The sequence below is a fragment of the Psammomys obesus genome, unplaced genomic scaffold (assembly GCF_907164565.1).
Source record: "Psammomys obesus unplaced genomic scaffold, mPsaObe1.curated_primary_1811, whole genome shotgun sequence".
In the NCBI taxonomy this organism is placed as follows: domain Eukaryota; kingdom Metazoa; phylum Chordata; class Mammalia; order Rodentia; family Muridae; genus Psammomys; species Psammomys obesus.
This window is the reverse complement of record NW_026593286.1, coordinates 12,063,902-12,079,727: the sequence shown is the minus strand read 5'-3', so window position 1 is coordinate 12,079,727 and position 15,826 is coordinate 12,063,902. Positions and strand designations below refer to the sequence as shown.

The 15,826-nt window shown below is 45.1% G+C and overlaps 1 protein-coding gene and 1 pseudogene across 1 annotated transcript; both read right to left on the bottom strand.

The window, feature by feature from the left end:
- Positions 1 to 322: 322 nt before the first annotated feature.
- On the bottom strand, positions 323 to 11,746 carry Fam124b (family with sequence similarity 124 member B). Its single transcript, XM_055617080.1, has 2 exons — positions 11,004 to 11,746; positions 323 to 940 (listed from the first exon to the last, which is right to left on the bottom strand). Exons 1-2 carry the CDS (start codon positions 11,733 to 11,735, stop codon positions 323 to 325), a joined length of 1,350 nt encoding a protein of 449 aa, XP_055473055.1. The 5' UTR covers positions 11,736 to 11,746.
- A 2,729-nt stretch (positions 11,747 to 14,475) lies between these two features.
- Positions 14,476 to 15,052, bottom strand: LOC129683656 (COMM domain-containing protein 2-like; annotated as a pseudogene).
- Positions 15,053 to 15,826: the final 774 nt, after the last annotated feature.

Sequence of the window (15,826 nt, the reverse complement as noted above, 5' to 3'; positions counted from 1 at the left end):
TGATCTAATCTACACTGTCAACTTAACTGGAGGTAGGCTCACCATGGAAACGCGACTCTGGGTGTGCCTGTAAAGGTGTTTCCAGAAAGATTTAACTGAGGAAGGAAGACCCACCCTGAATGTGACCAACACCTTCCCATGGGTTGAAGTCCCAGCACACTCTCGCTTCCGTGACTTCCCAGCCATGAGTGGACCTTACTCTCAAACTACGTGTCAAAATGAACCCTTCCTTCAGTCGCTTGTGTAGGATATTTTGTCATTTCAGTGAGAAAGACAGCTAATACAATGCTCTTGTGTCTTAGAGAAACACGTTTGTTTTCTGCTATATAAAGAATTCTTCTTTCTCTTCACCCTGGACAGGCAGGTGATGGGAACATCTTGAGATCAGCTTCTTTGCACCAAAGTCCCTCTGACCAGGAAGAGGGCAGAGTCTATCCTTAAAGACTCTTTGGTTTGGGGAAGTGCTTACTTCTAAGGAGTGGGCTGCCGGCTGGCTGCTCTGAGGATCCCTGGGGAATCTGCTCGGAAAAGATCGCCTGGGTTCGGAATTGACGACGGTGAAGCCAGTGTCAACGTTCGTCTCCGCCTCGAATTTCTCCAAGCTGCTGTCCTTAAGGCCCATCCTTCTCACCTCGCCTTCCACGGGAATAGACAGTCGGTGCTGCCGCGTGCCTGTGGCTGAGCTGTGGGCCAGGGAGGACCAGCCAGGGCTTCTCCACAGAGGGTCGCTGGAGTTTTCTGATGTGCCGCTGGGCTGCGGCAGCTCCAGAGAATGGACTTTGAATCTCCGGTCCCTGTTCCTCCGGCTCCTTGGCTCTAGGGTTCTCTGTGTGGAGACGGAGTTCAGCCTGGAGCCCTGTCGATGCTTGTCACCTCTCAAGCTGCCGTTCAGGAAGGGACACTCGCCATTCCTAACACCAAGTCCCGGCTTCGGCTGGACCTACGAGACAGGAAAAGGAAGAATCAATGAAACATGGTTTCCACCAAGTGACTTCCAGAAGCACCAAGTGACATTGTCCATTCTCTGCTGTGACACACCACAGCACACTTCACTCAGGCCATTTGGGCGGAAGCGAGACATAAATCTGATTGCAACGATCAACGGCTCACTCTCATTCTCGGACTTACCTAAGTTTTTGACATCGACATGACTTTGGGAGTGACCACTTGACATCACCACCACACTTTCCGATAGATCCAGTTGCTTAAACACTCACAGACATTCACCAGTGTTGCTCAGTGACCTCACTAGATGATTTAAGTGATATTTTACAGCAGACAATAAGCAAACCCTGTGACCACAGTCAAGATAAGGAAGGGAATGAGGATTCAATCTTTCAGTGCTAGTGCTACCTCTACTAGACCATGCTAACACTGGTACCCCTCTTGGATATATCTAAGATATGCAGGCACCCCAGGCAGGGTAATAGGCTAGTACTTTGTAAAGCAAATATTTTTGAATTTCTTGAGGTTCCATTTATACACCGCTTAGCATTGTCTGGGGTGAGGTGTGCGGGGTACGGAGCTACCTAGCATTTTAAGTCACACAAATGGCATTCTGGTAAGCAAAGTGTCCATTCTACAAGTGTCTACCCTCTCTTTCCACGGGATGGAGCTCCTTCCATCTGTGTATCCCTGGGATGTTAGCCTCCCATCTCTAACCCAGCACTCACCCAAGATGATTCCTAGAAACGACACTTTTCACCACAGAATTCGGTGTCTAGTAACTTCTCTCTGACTTATTGTTCAAGGAGTCCCCACAGGTGCCTAGAATGACACAGGCTTTGCCATCGCTCTTGTTTGCCTATCAAGAGAGTAAGACCCTATCTCTAGAGAGGCCACACACTTTGCGCTGCAGGACACAGAGGGACCCTGCTGCCTACTGGCTAGTGCCGAAGAGTGTTACACAGGCCAGCGGGGAGAGAAGACATCAGTCATGTCCAGCACTAGCACCCACCGGTTCAATAGTGGTATGACTATTATGGGGGAAACCAACCATTTACAGTCAGACTTCAGGCCTTCTCCACAGGACAGAATTTACACCTGGTGCCGTAAACCTAGTCCAAGCCCATGGCCTTGCTGGGGAGTCCAAAGGCCCTAGGAAAGATCTTCCTGTTATTTTGCTAAATGTTCCTGTTGTCAAACTTCCTTCTAAGCATTTATGTTTATACCTGTAGTTTGGTGCTGCTCCCAACCTTGACCACGAAAGCTTCTGTTTTGCAGAGGGCGGTGGTTGAGAGGCAGAGACTTGAAAATAATCAAAATGTTTGAGAATAAGCTCAGCCCTACGTCAAGCCCCTCCTTCCACACAGGCAAAGCTCAGGAAACATCATGGAAGAGGGAAGCTGGGGGACAAAAAAAAAAAAAAAAAAAAAACCCAAGAGCTGAAGAAGAAGGAGTATTTCGAAGTGCTGTATGATGAGCAGGACATGGCTGCTGCACTCAAAAACTCACAACAACACAAATCAGGTAGTCAAAATTCCAGCAGGGATGACGGGGTAGTGGCACATGAGGGGGGCCCCACCTCTAGCTAAAGAGCTTTCAAAGAGGTTGATAGGAAAAAAGAAAAAAAAAAAAAAAAGGAAGCTGTGTGTCTGTGGGGTCAGGTAGAACTCCTGACGCTTTACGAGCTGACTTCGACGTGACTGCCACCACCCTAAAAATAGTCTTTGAAGAAGAAATTTGAAGAGGAAAAGAGAGGACCATACATCTGTCTCCCAAAGCAAGAAGGCAAAAGTGGGGCGTGGGGTGGGGCGTGGGGTGTCTGCCATGAGTCAATGACTGAATGCATGCACAGAGTATGTTTTTGCAAATGACAGGCATACAAGCTCTCTTCCAAATTTTCTCTGTGATATAAATAGAGAAACTGCAAAACCAACCCCCTAAAATAACAGGGACATCCATTTCTCCTTTTAGAAGTTTCAAATATGTCCTGCGAAAGGGTCACATAGTGATTGTCTAGCCATGTAGATACGAGCCCAGCTACTTAGCTCAGCGGAGCTGCCAGAGACAGAGCCACAAATAAGTGGTGTGGCTGCATTTCAGTACATTTCTATTTGTGGGCCCTGGAATTTGAATTTTGTGTCATTTTCACGTGTTTCATATTTCTTTTCCAATTGCTTAAAAATGGAAATCTATTCTTAGTTCCTGGCCCATAACTGTCCGATCTCTCTCTAGATCAATGTGTCAGTGATTCTCATTCTTTTTTTTCCTCTCTCTCTCAAAGTTTCCATTCTAAAATTCTTCACCTGGTAGCCCAAAACGTGAAGCATCTTACTAAAGACGCTTGAAGGCTGTAACACATAGGTAATCCCTCACTGCTGGGTCTTCCTCAGTTCTGACTCCCACTTCCAGGTCTGCAGCCTTTCTAAAATATAAACTAAAAAGCCACCAGCCTAGATTCCATCTATGGGCCAAGGCCTGCGCACATCTAGATGCTCAGTCTCAATCCACCAGTGAAATTCCAAGATGGAGGTCATCTGAGCATGGTGCCCTTGCCTGTATCAGTTGCTGCCAGCACGGAGGGGCCTTTGTTGGAAGGATGTCTGCTGGTCCTTAACACGTGCCCTTTGGCAAACCATGGGAGACAGTTTTGTCTTCTAACATTACCACACACTGCAACCACCTGGGGATCATTTAAAAAGCCCTACCACCCCACCCCAGAAATTCAGATAAGGATGTGGCATGAATACTTTAAATGTTTCCATTTCCTTACTGTGTTTTCTAAACCTGGAAGCCACTTCCATGGACTCGGCAGAGCTGTGTCTGGGGAGCGTCTTGTGGAGAGCTGACATCCTGCCACACTGCTGGTCACTATGTCCCTAATACTACTTTACCATCTCTTTTCATTGTTTTCCCTCCCTCCTTTCCTTCCTTCTTCTCTCTGTTCTCCCACCCCTCCCTTCTTATCTTTCTCTTTCACCTGCTTGTGATTTTTAATAAAAAAAAAAATCTTATTATAGGTTTGCTATCTCTTATCAAAAATGCTGGCACCACAAGTGTTTCAAGATTTTCCCCATTTTTCAGAATTCTTGCATAACACATGATGAGATATCTTGGGGATGGGTCCAAAATCTTAAGGCAAAACTCATTTATGTTTCACATATATGTTTTAGGCACAGCCTTGAAGCAATTTTACACAGTTAATCTAACTGCCCCATCACGGGGCATCACACTGAAGCTCAATGTTTTCAGCCTGGAAAGCAGGCCCAGCTTCAGACTTTTGTATTAGGAATTCTCAACCTGAATACAAGTAGTAATATTTATTCATACAAAATATATAGAATATAGAAATAATGTAATTATATAAGTGTATACGATAAAAAGTGAGGTCTCCTACCTCATCACAATCCTAAAATAATCCAAATTTTCACTCTTTACAGAAAACTATTCTGTGTATCCTTTCAAAGATTTAGAGCAAAACCCACTACCCATATCTACCAGTCCACTGAAGAATCCGCTCAAGCCTGCAAAGAACCCAGCTACCATCTCTACTTCTTACAGGATCTTTGAACATATATCTGCATATTTGACCTAAAAGACATCTTTTTCTTCCAGGAATGGAAGCTGCCATGGACTTATTCATGCTCAGAAATCATGCGGGGATAATGTGAGAGGTCCCGGTCTGGAGAAACAGACTCTTACATTTGACTCTGCAGGTCCCATTGTATTTTCTAGCAACTGTTGTCAGAAAGAGAAGCCCCTGATGTGTTAGCTTAGGATTCTTCAGATACGCATCCCAGAGTGGTATCACATGGGCTTATTTGAAAATCCATGTCTTTTGCAGCACTTTCCACAATAGTCAGTTTACAAGATCAGCCTGTGCCCATTCAATGAATGGATACAGAAAGTGTGACACACTTACATACAATGGAGTTCTAGTCAGCTGTTTGCAGGAAATGAACACAATTACACATTATCATATCAAGCAAAATAAGTCAGACTCAAAAAAACATATATCATGAATCTCTCATTTGTGAATCCTAATATATATTTTATACATTGTATTATATGTGTGTATATAATATGTAATAAGGATATTATAATACATTATATTGTACATACAATATCATATGTCCTAGAATCACCTCTGTTGTAGCTTGTAAAGGAAAGAATTTATCCGGCTTAAAATTTCAGGCTACAACCCATCATTGAGGGAAATCAAGTCAGAAATTTGAACATCGAGCCACATCACAGCTATAGTCAAGAGCATAGCGAAATAAGTGCATGCCACACCATTTTCTGAACTGCTTGCTGTGTCATCGGCTAGTTTTCTTCTTCTCTTATACAGTTCAGCCTCCATGCCCAGGGAATGGTGCCACCCACCATGAGTATTTCTTCCCACATTAATTAACAATCAAGACAGTACCACAGAAATGTCCACAGGTCAACCTGATCCAGACAATTCCTCATTCTAGGTTAAGTGATGTTGACAGTTAAAACTAACTAGCACCTTTCCTGGGTAAATACGACAGGAAAATAGAAGTGAGATTGTATGGGGGACTTCATGGGAACGGCGAGCATATGGAGAAAGAAGAGAGGATGAGCATGATCAAAGTACATAATCTACTTGTAAGGACGTGTCTTTATGAACCTCATTACTATGTGCAGTGAATAGAAACAAAGAACGAAAGAGCGAAAACCAGTGAGAAAGCTCTGTGGGTAAAGGCTTAAGCCAGATGGTCTGAATTTGATACTCCAAGCCCAGGAAGGAAAGAAAGACTCCATCAAATAATCCTGTGATCTCCAAGTGCCTATCATAATGGCATTCATGCATGTGTGTTTGTGTGTGTGTGTGTGTGTGTGTGTGTGCGTGTGTGTGTCCTCTGATTTCCACATGCTCACCATCTGCTCTCCCTCACCCTCTCCTCTTCCTCTCTCTATCTATCTATCATAATAAATAAACAAATACAGCTTTAAAAATTAAATAGATGCCTATTTCTGCTTACCACACAGGCTAATCTCAAATTAGAATGAAATTAGTATGAGGCCACAGCTGTGCATCTATCAGCAGTCTCCTGAGCCTCTAGATTCACTGGGCCCCTCTGAACCAGCCCAGTATGCCCTCCACCTGGTTCTGGTTCCCTAGCACCTTGGTGCCTCCTGTGGGTTTTCTCGACTATAAAATGCTCTGCCTTTGAAGCACTGGATTTAAGCCCAGTCTCACGTTACACCTGAATTTTGACACCAACACGTCCCTAGATTTCTGCCTCTTTGTCTTCTCCTGTCTCCCTACAACCAATTTAAGACCAACGATGATTATTGCTTCAACCATTCCTCTGCCATTCTCTTCACCCCACACCACTCCCTTCCTGCCATTCTTCCACCAAATACTCCAGCCTTGGGTTGCCAGCCACACATCCACACTGGCTTAACTTGGGTGCAGGGTGTAGAAAACCCCATGGCTCTGAAAGCTGGTGCTACAAGGAGGCTGTGGCTGCCTTCCGTCCTTCTGACCTCCTGTTCCCTCTATTATCCCTCCCTGGTTAGCACAGCTGCTTTGTACCCATTCAACCATCCTGAAAGCTTTAGAGGCACAGCCTCCCTTTTCTGTCCACTGCTGTCTCATGAGAAGTCCTCACTGTGACAGAGAAAGCAAACACCATCCTTAGTTACAGCTTGCAAGTTTCCACCATCAATCTTACCTGCAACTCTATACCTCCTGCTCATGGGGAAGTGACCAGCCCCTGTCTGTGCTGTGAACTCCATTACCCTCTGCCTTCTCCATCCTTATCAACTTTGATTGATAGCCCCAGCCTATAAATCAATTTTTTTCTCTTCTCTCCCTCTCCTTCCCCCTCCTTCTTCTCATTCCTTTCCCATAATAATAGGGTTTCTTCAGTCTCCTATCTTCTCTCTCCCCCTCTAGCTTTCTTCCTACTGATCTTCAGTCAAACATTTGTTTCTAGAATCTGTCCACCTGTGCTTTACCTGCTCAGCCCCTTCTTATGGCTTCCTTGTGACAAACTGGCTGTTCCCACAGTCATCTGCAGTCAGCTTTGTCGGCAGCTCCTGGAAAGACTTTCCTCTGTGATCCCTTCACTTCTGCAGGGTTCTCCTTAGGTTTCTAGACTAACATATTCCTTTACACCTCTCCCTTTCCCTCTGCCTTTCTCAGTTCCCACGAAGATGTCCTTTTCCTGGATGATCCATGTAATGTCACAGTGGTCCAGAGATGACCTGAGCTCTCTTTGTATTCCATGTGGACCTACATGCCTGCATGTATGTCTGCGTACCACATGTATGCCTCTTGCCCGTGGAGACCAGAAGAGGGTGGCAGATCCTCTGGAACTGGAGTTACAGATGGTTGTAAGCTACAGTGTGGATGCTAGGAACTGAACCTGTGACCTCTGAAAGAGCAGTTAGTGCTCTTAAAAACTGAGCCACGGCTCCAGCCCCTTTGAGCCTTCTCCTAACTCTAGATCAGTGGCTCCCAACCTTCCTAATGCTGTGACCCTTTAATGCAGCCCCTCATGTTGTGGTGACCCACAACCATAAAATTATTTTTGTTGCTACTTCATAACTGTAACTTTGCTACTGTTATGAATTGTAATGGAAATATATTTTGGAGATAGAGGTTTTCCTAAAGGAGACATGACCCACAGAATCACTGCCTAGCCCAACCTTGGACGTTTACGCCTTTAGTCATCCAACTAATGATGCTCACAGAGGCATATCTTATACTCTGATCTGTCTCTTAAGCTTCATATCTACCAATCCAACTCCTGTCCATGCACCAGCCCCTCAAATACAGCACCCTCAAAATCACCTGTCCCACTGAAGTCATCTTTCTCTTCACAGGAACTCTGTTCTACCTCCTTATTTTCCTGATGAGAGAGGAACAAAAGAAAGAGAGAAAGAGAGAGAGAGAAGAGCCTCAGATCTTTAGGCCATATGGAAGACAACCCTTGTCAATCTAGAAATGCAGTATGGGTGGTTGGAACAAGAAATTTCTAAATGAAACACAATTCTGGATGATTGGGACAAATCCCTGGGGGGGGGGGGAATAAATCTCCTCTTGCCAAAAAACAAATGGAAATGCATTTATTGGAATTATGATCACCGGGAGCTCATCTTTCTAAGAACTGAAGCACCACAAATTGAGACCAAAGTTTTCCCAAGTTCAGTGAACCTTAGCAGCTATGAAAAACAGGGAGAACACTCATCACTCTTTTGTGAGTTTTAGCTTGAAAAACTCGAAAAAAAAATGCCCCAGAGAAGAATGATTCAACTATTGAGAGCAGGCTGGTACCGATGATGGGAAACGACACCGTGTCTCACTGACCGGTGGTTTATCACAAAGGTAACCAGAGACGTTCTCCAAGATGGGGGAAATGATGGTGTAGAAACAAACTAGAGAAGCTAGACGCAGTGATGTATGCCTGTAATCCCAGCACTTGGGAGGCAGAGGTAGGCAGAGCTTTGTGAGTTTGAGGCCAGCCTGATCTACCAAGCAAGTCCAGGACAGCCAAGGCTACACAGAGAAGCCCTGTTTTAAAAGAGAGAGAGACTAGATAAATATGAAGGGGCTCTCCAATAGCACCAGACTTACTAAAGAGTGGAAAATCTTTTCCAATTAACTGTGTTTTAAAACTCCTTAATCCCGTGACAAATCACCAAAGCTAAGCTGATATGCTATGGCAGCCAATGCCCTGAAGCCACACCTGTGAAGCTCAGTATAACCCAGGTACCTAGTCAGTGCAAGCGTGGGAGTGAGCATGTCACCCAGGTGAGTCAGGCGTAGGGATGGAGAACAGAAACACAGGAGCAGAAAAAAAGAGGGGACGCTAAAGTCTGTGTGAGTACAGCTTGGAAATGCAGATGTGAAGAAAAGTCTGTGAACAAATTACTTATTTCTGCAGAAACAGTATTGCATAATTTCACTTATATGAAATGCCTTAAACAGGTAAATTCATGAAGATAGAATAGAGGCCAGGTTGCCCAGCACTGGTACTAGCAGGATGAATGAATGCTGAATTCAATTTAGTGGGTATGGAGTTTTGGGTTGGGGTGATGGCAAGAAGTTTTATGAACAGTATCAGTTAGTGGGACAGCTAACAGCCCTCTGACATACACAGGCAGCAATAGCTCTGCTAGCACATGGCCTCCAGAAGTTTCTACGTTACAGAGCATTTGCATGTGTGTTCTTTCCTTTAATTCTCATAACACAAATTATACATCAGTGCTGTTCATAGGCTCCACCAGCAACTACACCTTATACTAAAGCTAGAATGGAGACTATTTATCAAGTATTCATTCCCACAAGAAGGCACATGTCTCCCATAGTCTAAGCAGTAGTTTAGTTACTACCTTCATAGACGTGAACTAGAAAAGATGTCTTCCTTCTTGATGCTCGCACGGATCGTATTTCTGATGGCCTGGCCAGGTCCATCCACATTCCATGATATCTTTTCCCTTGCTGCAGCTGCATGCAGCCTCAGGCAATGTGCTGTATGTGCCCTGCTAAGGAAGTGTTGTTCCACGTATCGTCTACTCCACTGGGAACACATTTTCTCCCTTCAGTAGCTGGCTCCCTTCTGTCTCATCTAGCTCATGCAGGACTCCTCAGCATTCCTCCTCCACATAATCTCTCCATGGCCCCCTGGATTTAGCAATGGACACACTCAGTCCCCATTGCCTTCATCCAAGCCCTTTGGAGGGTTATCTGTGGAGCGACTAACTTGTGATTATGATTCTCCCAGTGATAAACATTCTTTTCTTATCAAGCAAACTTTGAAACATTCAACACTTGTCTCCTCCACACTAATCTTCATTAAGGTCCTTCGCCCTTGTGCGACAGTTCACACATCAGTGGGACCCCACACAGCATCTCAAGCTGAGAGTTACACCTTGTGTGCCCTGAGCTGTTGCTGACGCTTGTTGTTGTTCTCCTTCTTTGTCTTTCCATTTCTTTTATTAGCAAGAATTAAAATCTTGTTGTTCTCCTTCTTTGTCTTTCCATTTCTTTTATTAGCAAGAATTAAAATCCCAAAAGGAGACCTCCATTACCTCTGTAACATGTTGCAAAATGCTCTAAAATTTCCAGTAATAATATTATTGAATCGGAGTGGACATGGTATGGATGGATGGGTGACAGGTATGGCGAAAGGCATTCTGGGGAGGGAGCATCATCTGAGTCTCAGGCTTTTCAGCTATGAGTTCACACAAATCAGATATTTCTTACATGTCACATGAGGGGCCTGTATAATTTAAAATCTGTGACTGTCGATTGCAGTATATATTAGAATCACACAATGAGCTTTTGGTTTTGGTTTTGTTTTTGTTTAAGAAACTCTGGGGTTCCGCAGACTTGCTAGTCTAATAGACTGTAGCCATGGGGTGCAACATGACATGGACAAGTTTAAAATCTCCCTAGTCTCTTAATACACAATCAAGTTGGAAAGCCTCTGACTAAATCACCTCTAAGGTCCATCCAGATATGACACCACACCTTCCCATGTGCTTGAGTGACTGTGCTGACAGGAATGGGGCTATTTTAAAGCATGTGCCCCTTCCTTTGGCTTTCGGACTAATGACACAATTGGATTCCAAGAAACCCGAAGTTCCCCAGAAATCTCATGCTGCAGAGAGGGAAAATCTGGGGTCCTGGTGTCAGCCAGAAAGGAAGCTTGACGCCCAGAAAGAGGTGGCAAGCAGTGTTGACAACTGGCCAGGCTGTCCTGCAGAGGAGGCTGGAGCTGAGACAGTGGCAGGTGGGTGATGGCTGGGCGCCAGGCCTGCTTATTTGAGTGGCCATCCTCCTTGGCGTTTACTTAAACCTAAACTTCCATGTCAGGGGTAGCGTGACATTGGACCACTTCACCTGTTCTTCTCTTGAATACATCTCCTTTCTCTATCTTTCACTATTACTCGTCTTTTTAATTGGCCCACTGAAGATGGATAGCCAAGTCTAGCTTGTTTGAGCTTCCAGGGCCCTGGCTCTGACCCCCTACCCCCAACTCCGATAACCATGGTACACCCCTGAATTGTAAGAAACGAAATACCTGCAGCAGAATCTTGTTGCCATCGTAGTCCTGGGTCTGCCATCTGGTGCTGCTGATGGGAACGCACGGATTGGGTAGTAGAGGTACCAGCTGGCCGATCTCTTGAACCCTGAACTGCAGCACAGAAGACTCTTTGGGGTCCACTGACATTCCCAAGGGCAGCTGCTTCAGGGAGAGCTGTAGGCTGAAGCCCTCAGTGGCATAGAGGACAAAGAAACAGAAGTTACTCTTTTGCACCGTGGCATCTCTCTGTAGGAGCATCTCATAGAGTCTGATGGCATCTTCGTAGTTATCAAAACTGCAGTATAGTGTCACCCTGAGGATGTCAGAGCCACAGTGCACCGGCCTCACGCCCCACACTGGCATCTGGTTATGCAGGCTGTAGAATTCCTGATTGGCAGGGAGATAAGGACAAGGCCTCCCCTGTGCATGCTGGGTAGGAAAACCCTGCCAGGGTGAATGCTGTAGGAAGTCCAGGACTCGAAACAGCCGTTCCTGTCCCAGGCTTTCCTGAAGAAAGAGCAAAACCGACATCCCTGGGAAGCGGACCCTCCGGGGATGGTACTTTTCATGGTAATTTACTGGTCTGGCCCGTTCAGACACCAGGAAGAGACGCACCTCTGGGCAGATACAATCCAGGAGTTGGTCCAGAGCCTGCTGCAAAAGCGAGCCGTTCCCAGTGTCCGCAAGAAGATGCACAGTCAAGGCTAGAGGCTCCTGTGCCTCATCCATGGCAGGCCTACCTGAAGATGGTAATGATGACCCCCGACAATGCCCCCTGTTCCGCCTTCTAAGAAGAACCAAGGCCTCACACGGAGCCCTCTGCCTCTAGAAAAAAAAACTTCTGAACCAAGCTCCTCGCCAGATCACACATGCTCCCGGCTTCCTCCGATGCTCCAGCAGGGAATGTCACTCAAGCGTGGACTCTGCTACACACAACAGCAGTCGTTCCCTGTCATCCCGGCCCAGACGGAACTGTTTGCTTGGTTTTTCAGGCATCCCCTAGGGTTTCTGTTTGACCTAAAAACCTATAATGCTGAGAACCACCCCAGTGGGTGGTTCTTACAATTCAACTCAGGAGAGGAAATGACCAGACGGAAAGGAACAGGAGGAGTCTCTGTTGTGCTCTGATAGCAATCTGTAGCTCTGTTACACTGAAGAGACGTCCATTTGGTGGACCACAATGGGCTTTGACTTCCTACTGAAATATCCTGATGTTTACAGTGGCCTGCCAGGCCACCTGAATAGAATGGTGTCTTTAAAACAACTCCCTGGTCTTGTCAGCTTCCAGAGCCTTCTGCCACCATCTCTTTAATTTCATTTTTTTGACCATTTTACACTAAGTCACAAAGAGGGGATATTTTGAGTACATAGTGTTGGCCTCATTGAAAACTGTTTGTCTGGCTGAACTAAGAGTCTGGGTGCACTTAAAAAGGTATTAGGAAATTAGGTATTAAGCTTCCTTTGATTCATGCAAATTCTGTAGACAATGAGCCTTTCGATATCAGTAATATCAGTGTCTTCCTATTGAGGATCTGTTGATAAACTGTGAATTGATTTAATCAGCCAACAAGCCTACAAAGAAGAGAGTAATTATTCCCCAGTTGCTGACCACAAACGGAGGCATAGGGAAGAAAAATCCAGAAACTTGCTCAAACTCACATAGTGAAGTCGGAAGGAAGATTTGAACCCAAAATCAGAAGAGCCCACATTCAATGCTACCTCTTTAGAGCCAGGAAGGCCAGCCATGATCTCCTTTTTCTTGAAGTGAGGAGTGTCATGAAAAGAACATCACACCTTTGATGTAACGGCCTAATCTCTTCCCAAATCCTTTCATAGTCAGACATGGTAGCAAATATTTGTAATCCCAAGATTCAGGAGGCCGAGTCAGAGTGATGGCTGTGAGGTCAAGGTCAGTTGGGCCACATGAGGAGAGGCCCATCTAAACAATATATCAACCCCTAGCTCCACAGACGACAAACAAAAAATGCTGTTCTGTAACTGAGCTGCCACTGGGTCTGGGTGTGCACCGTTTTCTAAATATGAATATGTTTAAAAGGAAGTTATTGATGCTCAAAGTGTGTTGTGACTTTCTAATTAGTCAAAACCAATGTTCACTGAAAGTGATAACTTCCTCTAACGTTACATCTTATATACATGGGTTCCCTCAGTAGTGTGAAAGCTACGACCCTGTGCTTTGACAACAGGCTGGGTACTCTAATTCTAAAGAAAGATACTTTACCCCTCCTTAACCAAGACCAGAGCAGCAGAGGCCCCCGGGAAAGAGTCTCACAGCTGAGTCTGGTTTCATTCATAGTTTTCTATAAATTGTGAAACCCTCACAAGCACATGGGAGAAGAAATAGATTCTTTCTCTCCCTGACTTGGCCAAACTGTCAATCAATCCACTTTCCTTTTCTAATTTCTTTTTTTTTTTATTAAACTTTTATTTTTTAATATTAGTTATAGTTTATTAACTTTGTATCTCCTTTTCTAATTTCTGTTTCTTAATTTTTTTGGACTGCAGGGAAGCTGAGGTGGTAGGTTACGGACTTGACCACTTGTTAATGGTACAATAACCAAATTTAAAGCCAAAACCATCCATGGAAAGCAATCATCTCCACTCAGAGCTACCCACAGTTTTAACCCACTGAATTTTTTAATACTAAGAATAGAATTATAAAATTATTAGAAAAGTATAGATTAGAATTAGAAATTTATTAGAAAATTATAGAAATAAAGTTTGTAACAGATTGTTCTTAAATTTCCATATGTAACTTAGTAATCAGATTCATTTTTGCTTTAACTTTCTGGGAATCGTTAACAGGGATTTAAAAGAATTACAGCTCTCAAACTTAAAAAGAAAGCCATGGCTTAATTCATGGCACATGCTGACATTTGAAAGCAGTATAGGAGCATTTCCTCTCCCACAGCCTTCCTCTTACAGAGCTGTCTCCTCTGAGTCACTCTAGAGCAGACTCCGGTTTTTGAAAGAGCTTTTGAAATTCTTAAAATAGCATAAATAACTCTAAATGTTTGAAGAGAAAAACCCTACCCTTGAGTCAAAAAGATTAACTCATCAACTCACAGGTGCTAAAAGTTGGTTAAAACTATATAACACAAACCACAAAGTTCTTGTGGGAAGAGGTTAAGTTTAGCCTTTCATCCAACGTTCTTTGTGGTTTGTGTTTTTTTGTTTTTGTTTGTTTGTTTGTTTTTGTAAAACACCTCATTAGTCTGTTGGCAGCTAAAGTGCCAAGCAATTGCAGTCAGGAGCAGGGGAGGGGGTCAGCCAGCACAGGGACTGACTGTCATTGCAGGTCCTTACCCTGGAGCAAGGTGTCATCCTACCCCCTTGTCCCCGTCTCCACATCTTAGTTAAGCCCCGCAGTGAGCTTTGGTTTTTGCACAATGCTCCCGTGGAGAGCACAGATGAACATTCAGGGACTTCCTCAGGTTTGACTGGCTGATACTTAGCCCTCTGCCTTATTTTCCCTAAACTTGATGCTTCGGACTACTCTCCTGCAGTGTTTTGTTTTCATTTTCCCAAACGCTTGCTCCAGCAGCTGAACCAAATGAAGCAGGGTAGCTCCGTCTGTCTGCAGAAAAATGGGTGCCGTGGCCTCCATTATGATCCAGGTGCAGCTTTACAGTCACTGCTGGTTTCATCTGTCGCCGGAGACTTCTGCTTCCAAGCTGCATATCTAGCCGCCATTCAAGACTATGGTCACTGGGAAGACGAGGTGGCAGCTCGTTCAGCATTGTTCTTATCTTGTTTCCGTGGTCCAGGGAGAGCTGAAGCAATAACCTGTTCAGTTCTTCAGAGAATCCCAGAACACAAACAGAGTCTTGGAAATCCACACCATGCTGGAGAGTGTCCGCGCGCACTTTGAGTTTTCTGGCGGCGCCTTCATAGATCTTTGGGTTAGATCCCGGTTCCTCAGACGGGGGAACTCACGGCGATCCTCCCGAACTTGGCGACCGCTGCGCTGTCCACTAGAAGCAGGAAGGTCAGATGCTGCTGTGCTCCTCAGACAAACCCAGCAGCATCTTAGAAGGTCTGCTGGCTTGGCCACACAGGGCCAGCCCGTCCCTCGGCACTACTTAGGAAAATTTGTTAGGACCTATAAGACCTTCCGGATTTGTCCCGTCCTTAGGTCTCATAAATATAGTGTGATACCTTGAAACGCTAATATTTCCATTCACTCCCAGACTCAGGAAAACGTTGAGGATGTTTTTTTCCATCTTTAATCTATCATAAATGTGTGTTTTGTTTTGTTTTGTTTTGTTTTGTTTTGTTTTGTTTTGTTTTGTTTTCCACACACTGTAAGACTGGCTCCTCCCCCAGAGCAGAAGGCACAGTCACCTGGGTTCCACTGGGTTACTGGAGCCTTTGGTGTCAGGATCAAGGGAGATCTATGGGAGGAGCTCTTTTCAAGGTGCGGGGCAGAAAGCCTTGATAAGTGCAGGCAGGTGTGGAAACTGGGTTTGGACTGAGGGTGGAAAGGAGCCTGTGGGAAGAGGACAGTCTCAGAACTGTGGCAGACTAGAAGTGCAGGCGGCTCTCTATGGCTGGAAGGAAGCCAAGAGCGTTCGTTGTAAGGAGCAGTTTGGGCTTTATTCTAACACAAACAGAACCATACCAAGGGTCATCTTGGGCAGGAGAGCTGTGAAGACAGGATCTCACTATGTAGCCCAAGGCAGCCTCGAGCTCACAATCATCCTGTCTCTGCCTCCCAAGTGCTACCCACACCTGCCATCATACGGAAGCCCAGCAAGGAGGCTTGTGAGCTGGTGGAGTATCATCTGCCTACTCTTCCCATG